The sequence below is a fragment of the Haliaeetus leucocephalus genome, unplaced genomic scaffold (genome assembly GCF_000737465.1).
Source record: "Haliaeetus leucocephalus isolate CR32 unplaced genomic scaffold, Haliaeetus_leucocephalus-4.0 Scaffold362, whole genome shotgun sequence".
In the NCBI taxonomy this organism is placed as follows: domain Eukaryota; kingdom Metazoa; phylum Chordata; class Aves; order Accipitriformes; family Accipitridae; genus Haliaeetus; species Haliaeetus leucocephalus.
Window position 1 is genome coordinate 9081732 of NW_010972798.1, and position 6628 is coordinate 9088359.

At 50.2% G+C, this 6628-nt stretch overlaps 1 protein-coding gene across 2 annotated transcripts in view; it reads left to right on the top strand.

Moving 5' to 3' along the window:
• Nucleotides 1-5472, top strand: part of TP63 (tumor protein p63) — a 106596-nt gene extending 101124 nt beyond the window's left edge. For both annotated transcript variants that reach the window (XM_010573065.1, XM_010573066.1), the window contains 4 exons: nucleotides 1299-1456; nucleotides 2386-2530; nucleotides 3404-3497; nucleotides 4760-5472. In XM_010573065.1, coding sequence (XP_010571367.1) covers nucleotides 1299-1456; nucleotides 2386-2530; nucleotides 3404-3497; nucleotides 4760-5056 — 694 coding nt within the window. In that variant the 3' untranslated portion in view covers nucleotides 5057-5472. The remainder of the gene's footprint in view (nucleotides 1-1298; nucleotides 1457-2385; nucleotides 2531-3403; nucleotides 3498-4759) is intronic.
• The last annotated feature ends 1156 nt before the right edge of the window (nucleotides 5473-6628 follow it).

Genomic DNA, 6628 nt, shown 5'->3' on the forward strand with positions numbered 1-6628 from the left:
AAGCCAGTTTGCAGGAATTGGTGTAACCAGTTATACCCAGACGAACAAGTTTCCCAATGGGAAATGAGATGGGAATGTGCCCTTGCACATTCACCACGGGGTCACCGTGATATTGCCGAACGAGTGCTGGGCTCTGCAGCGAGCCGGGCGACCTCCGCTCTGCTGGGCGAGCACGGCTTGCGAGGGTACGTCGTGTTTGGGAAGCGTGCCAGCTTCCCAGTTGCCTTTGCCCAGTCTTGCAAGTGCTCCTGGTGTCGGAGAGAGAAAAACCTGCTCTCTTGCAGCATGGTGGTGCTCTGCCAATTGTGCTGCTGGACCCACTTTAATGATCATTTTCTGCATATCCCAAATAAGACCCCACTCCAGATGGGATGCCACAACTGTAACTCGATCTGGGAACTGGGCTGCCATTCAGAAGCGGTCTGGTCTTTGCGCTCTGGATCGCTTACGAGGTGGGATTGCAGCTGGGACCCTTGGGGCTGGGCAGGGGGAGGCTCGCCAGCAAGCGTCTCTGGCCCGGTTCATGGATATGCTGGATGGAGTTTGGGGCTGTCTGGACTTGAGGGAGGCTAGTGCTGTTGTCGAGTGGTAGTAGGAATCTGATACTCTTTGCAAGCAGCCTGCGGGGTTTGGATACCAGGTTCTCTTTAACACCAGCAAAAGCTGCATGTCAGCGTCCAGGCAGCTCTGACCGTCTCAGTAGTCCCTAAGGTGTATGGAGTCTGTCTTGAGCAAAGAGCCTCTGGCTGTTATATATATATACCTGATAACAACCTGATTATATGCATAACTAGGAATTTTGGAGACACCGAGGTTGATAACTGTGACCTGATCTGAAAATTGTTTCTGCAGTCAGGTTTTAGGGGTAGTTAGGATGGTTTCGAGATGGTTTCCTCAGTTCTTGTTCTTAAAAAAAAAAAAAGTCTTTGACCACAAGGAGAGCTTAACTTAAAAATACTCTTTTCATGTTTTGGCAGCTGTTTGCTGGCTTTGCCTATGTTCTCTTCAACCGAAAAACTTATGTAGAAACTTTTCCTTAAATAAAAAATTTGAACCGAAAGTGAAGCTTCCCTTTGTTGGTATTTCACCATTTGTTTTTTAAATGCCCAGAATATCTGGGAAACTTATTTCCTGTTGACTGTCTCTCCAGTGATCTTTATCTGCGATGTTCCCATGGTGTCAGTGATTTCACTAACAGTAGCTCACCACTGCCACAAACAGAAAATGTAGGCCCTTGGACGCACACTCCTACCAACCAATTGCTGCGATTCCTGTCCTAACACCTCCTTGCTTTGCAGGACCTCCATGCAGTCACAGTCATCCTACGGCTCCAACTCTCCACCGCTCAGCAAAATGAACAGCATGAACAAGTTGCCTTCGGTCAGCCAGCTAATTAACCCCCAGCAGCGCAATGCCTTGACCCCAACCACCATCCCCGACGGCATGGGAACCAACAGTAAGAAACCCTTACTCCTTCTGTTCCACGTGTGCTCCCCACTAGTCTGGGCAAGGAGATTTGGCATCTCCAAGTGGCTAGCGTTAGGCTGGGGAGCCTAGAGTAATTCGCTGGGAACCTGGAGCCAAATATTGCTCGCTGCTGTGCCACAGGGCAAGGCTTCAGCATCCTGCTCTGAGCCTCACAGGGGTGAGCAGAGCTACTTCTTGCTGCAGATCTGGCTGGCTGCACTGTCATCTGTCTTTCAGGGCTTGTTTCTTCTTCCTTTCCCAGCAGAGGAGATGCAAATGTTGGCAAACTGTTTCCCCTCGGTTCAATTAAGACGCTTCTTAGTTTCAAAGGAAATAGCTGCATCTCGCAGCTTGGTAACCTGCTTCCTTCTGGCTGCTGAAGAGTGCCCAGCAGCCTTGTAAATCCGGGATGACAGACATGGTTTTGGGGGCGTGGTTTTTTGTGTGTGTTTTTTTTTTTTTTTTTTTTTAATTTCAAAAGTGCTGGACTCTTGCCCACACCTGTTGCTGATCCCCTTCGGGTGCTCTTGGTGTCTCTGAAAACAAAGCTGTTTGGCTTCTGTATTGGGTTACGCTGCTGGCTCTGTCCCGCTCCTCTCCTGCGGCAGGGAAAGCCGAGACGCCTGCGGCTTGCTTAAGTTTCTACTGAGCCTGTTTGTAAGGGAAGGTGACTCGGCGGCACTGCCGACAGTTGGTCCGGTGAGGGGAGAGCTCCTGAAGGACTGTCTGTCATCTGGTCCTCATGCAGTCATTATGGCCCTGCCTGAAATTCCCTGTGAGCTTGCTCCTTGAGGGGCTTTGCAGGGGATTTAAGGCCGCTTCAGCTGCGGGTGCTGTCCTTCGGCGCTGTGGTGGGGGCAAAGCGGGGGTCTGGGGATGCCTGGGTAACAATGTGCTCCTCCTTCTTCTCTCCTCCAGTTCCCATGATGGGCACCCACATGGCCATGACCGGCGACATGAATGGCCTCAGCCCCACACAGGCGCTGCCTCCTCCCCTCTCCATGCCTTCAACATCCCACTGCACCCCCCCTCCTCCGTACCCCACAGACTGCAGCATCGTCAGGTGAGCGGGAGCAGGCTGCCCAGCACACGTTTCCCACCCGCAGGGAGCGGAGGCCTCGTGTCGGGAGCCTTGAAGGGTCCTGTCAGGTCCCTTGCCCCGTTCTCTTGGAGCACTGGATCCCAATGGGTCTTGGTAGTCCCGGGGCTGGTACCCTCTGGGCACCGAGCCTCAAACCCCCACCTCTGAGCACCTGAGAGAAACAGGGACGTTAGGACTGCAAGAAAGCCGAGGGATACAGCATCTGTTGGACTGGTGGAGCTGAGGGCACCAGGCAGTCTTGCAAACATTTCTTTTTTCTTTTTTTCCTTTTTTTTTCTTTTTTCCCCCCTTTGGCTACTTGACAAGCCATGGCTGGGGTCAGAAGTCCCTCTGCCCTCTGTGAGGTCAAACAGGTTGAAAGATGCTGCCCATAAAGGAGGAATCCTTTACGCTTAGGGAGGAATGTGCCGATTTGAAGTACTTTGTGTGCATGATGTGTCTGAGCCCCAGACCCACCGCCTTGCTGAAGCCCTCTATCCATGCAGCAGGCTGCCAAGGGCTCAGCCACCTTCTGGGTGAAGTGACCTGGCAGGAGGGTCCACGTGAGCCTTCCTGCCCCAAGATCCAGGCTGTGTAGCACCGGCTCTTGACTAAGGCAAGGTGCTGCCATGTGGGTTGTCTGCTAGCAGCCAAGCTGAAGGACTCCCTCATTTGTTTGATGTGGCAGCGATGTGGCTTGCTGGCCTGGGATGTCTTGGAGAAGGTCAAGCCAAGGGTGAAAGCTTTGTTTCCTGTTGCTGCAGGTTGGCTGAGTGTTTGGTTTTTCTGTGGTTTGGGCTGTTGCAGCCAGGGTGATCCTTTTTTCTCTCTCCTTCCTTCCTTCCTCCTCTGCAGCTTCTTAGCGAGGTTGGGCTGCTCATCCTGTGTGGATTATTTCACGACCCAGGGGCTGACCACCATCTATCAGATTGAGCATTACTCCATGGATGTAAGTAACTCCTCACCATTTCCTTTGTTTGCACTCTTGGCCCTGCTGTAGGAATGGGTCAGAAATCCAGTCTCAGTATATTTTTATTTTTATATGATTAGTTTGATTTAAGGCTATTGCACGCAGAGAAGACTTATTGTGAGGTGAAGAGAGGCTGGACTTGGGGCCAGCATTGTAACTGCCTTGCCTGGCACAGAGAAAGAGTGTCTCCCCGTCCCCACCACTGTGCATTTTAGCCCCCGAAGTGGCCCCAGCCCACACGCCTGTTAATTCTGCAAGGCTCGGTTTCAGTTTACACCACTCTGAAACACGCACTCGCCTGCAGACAAGTGGGCTGTCCAGAAGTGGTCTGTGTTTTTTCCCTCCCTGCTTCTGTTTTCTGGCCTTACCTTAACAATCTTCCCTTGCTGCTGGCATCTCAGCCCAACTGGTTTTTTCCTCTTGCATGGCTTTTGCTGCAGGGTTGCTGCTGCTTCTCCTGTGCCATTGCTCTCCTCAGAGCTGGCTGTCCTGGTTTTTTGCCCCGAGACTTTGCAAGGCTGTGGCGCTTTTGCTTCCTAGTGTGGGCTGCCTTCCTTCTGCTGTTGCTCTAATTAGAAAAGCTGATCCAAATTAACCAAAGCTGATTGCTAATTTTTTCAGAAGCTGGTATCACATTTCCCAGAGTTTAGGTAATGCTACCTTCAGGTACTGCACCAGAGATGATGGGGCCTCAAAGTCCGAGTTTTCTAAGGTTATGTGTCTGTTCTTAGATTTTGGTTATGTTCAAGTAATTAAGGCAGTTCCTACAGAGTCAGACCCAGAGCTTCAAATACTGGAGCTCAGACTTGGATTCTAAAATCCTTTTGCAGGTTTTGAAATAAACACGGAAGTTTTCAAAGCTGTTGAACTTCTGCAGCCCAGCATCCCCCACCATAGACAACCAGCAGATCTCCCTGAGGTTGTCTTGGAGGCCTTGCAGTCAAGTTAAACATCTAGTTTTAGGTCACCATATCTTATGCATGAATATGTGTTTTGTGTAACTTCAAAACAGACCTTGTGGGATTAGTCCTTGCTGCCTTGTTGGCTACACATGCTTGTTCAGAAGTGAACCACTACATTCAGGATCAGTGGTTTGTCTTCTACAGTGCATCACGGCTACCTGGATTTTAGCAGCTTTGTTGGTTAACGGGTATTTGCAGGGTGGCCCGGAGGCTGCTTCTACTCCCGGAGCCCATCTTGCCAAGGGATTGCCCCGTTAAGCCCTCCACCTTGCCTTGCAGGATCTGGTGAGCCTCAAGATCCCGGAGCAGTTCCGCCACGCCATCTGGAAAGGCATCCTGGACCACCGGCAGCTCCATGACTTCTCCTCCCCTCCCCACCTCCTGCGCACCCCCAGCGGCGCCTCCACCGTCAGCGTGGGCTCCAGTGAAACCCGGGGGGAGCGGGTCATTGACGCGGTCCGCTTCACGCTCCGGCAGACCATTTCCTTCCCGCCCCGCGACGAGTGGAACGACTTCAACTTTGACATGGATGCCCGGCGCAACAAACAGCAACGCATCAAGGAGGAAGGGGAGTGAGCTCCGCGGACCCCGCTTCACCCCGCCTCGGCCACAAACTGCTCAGCCCTTCATTTGTCTTCCTTCAGCTTGGTACTGCACCCTTGGACGAAGGGCGGAGGGAACCTTCTTGCTCACTCATGCTAGGTTATGCCCTTGATGCTGTCTAGGCCATACTCCTGGACCGCGACCTCCACCCCAGCTCTTTCAAGGGGAAGAGCTGAGCGAAGGGGGAAGGCGGGTGGTATTTCCTTGAAAGCCGTTGACCTTCTCAAGAAGGCGTTGTTCTTGTTTCATGTTTTCCTTTGGGGAGAGGGCTTCTTTTCTTGACTTTTGAATCCTCACACACCTTGTGGGCATCCTGACCTGCAAACTTGTCTCTCTCATCCAGCGATCCCACTTTTGAAAGTGGGAAGGTTATAATAAATTTTTAAAAAGCCAAAAAAAACCCCAAAATCCCAAACCAAATGCAAAAAACCCAAAGCCACCAAACCTTGAACTGGCAGTTCATCCGAAAAATAAATGGGAATTGGTCTGCTGAACGTTGCACTTAAACAGCCTCTTCCCACGGAGCTGAGTGCTCTGTTCATGTGTAATATTCTCCAGCGGAGACAGCACATGCACTTTGCTGGGCAGGCCAGCACTTAGGGCCACCTGCAACCCACTTTTTCCTTTTCCCTCGCTTTCTCTGGGAAAAACCAAGACTGCTGTCTCTTCTTGTTTTGAATTTACTTTCATGTGTATGTCCTGGTTTGCTTGTTTCAGGATATAAATGCAAATATAGCCATTGGTCACTCTTGAATTCTGCCCCCCACCCAACCTTTAGCCATTCTGTACTACTACTGATATTTAAGCTAGAGAATTAGGCTTTGCCACATATGCAGCCTGGTTAGTTTAGTATAAGGATTTGCCTGCCTAGCCTCCAGCTGAACAGAGGATCAGCTGAGAGCTGCACACTGATTTGTAGGGCTTCAGCTATCCTGAACCCAGACAATCTTTTATCTAGACCATGCTAGATTGGTTTCCCGCCAAGTCAAGTAGAACTGTCTTTAGGTATTTCTGTAATAGGCTGGAGCCTATTGTGGTTTGTTGGTGGTGACTATAGACTAAGTGATGAGCAACTAGTAAAAAAGAGAGTGAAAAAAGAAAGAAATTTCCAGCTGCCTTGGAACAAGGACTAGTTCCTGGTAATATGAGTGTTGCTACTGAAAAAAGTCATGTTTACATGAGAAATTGATTTTTCTCTGTTTTTTTCTTTATTGGTTCTACAGCAGCTGTGCTCTGAGGCATTTCCTCTGACTGCCAGTATCCTGTGGACAAGTAACTGAACAGAGCGCATGTTTTCACATTTATATTGGCCAAGGCAGTGAGACTCTAACATACACAAACCTAAACTGAGGAGCTCGGCTCAGCACAGCTGCTTTCAGGTTGGCTTGCTCTTCTTAACAGTAAGCCTAACTTTTTTTTTTTCTTCTTGTCTGGGGAAAGATGAAAAAAGCAGCTTAAATGACTTGTCATCCTACCTTACTACAACCAATTAATCTCGTTTCAACGCAGTGGCTGTTTTCTGGGCCCTGCTGTGTGCCATGTATT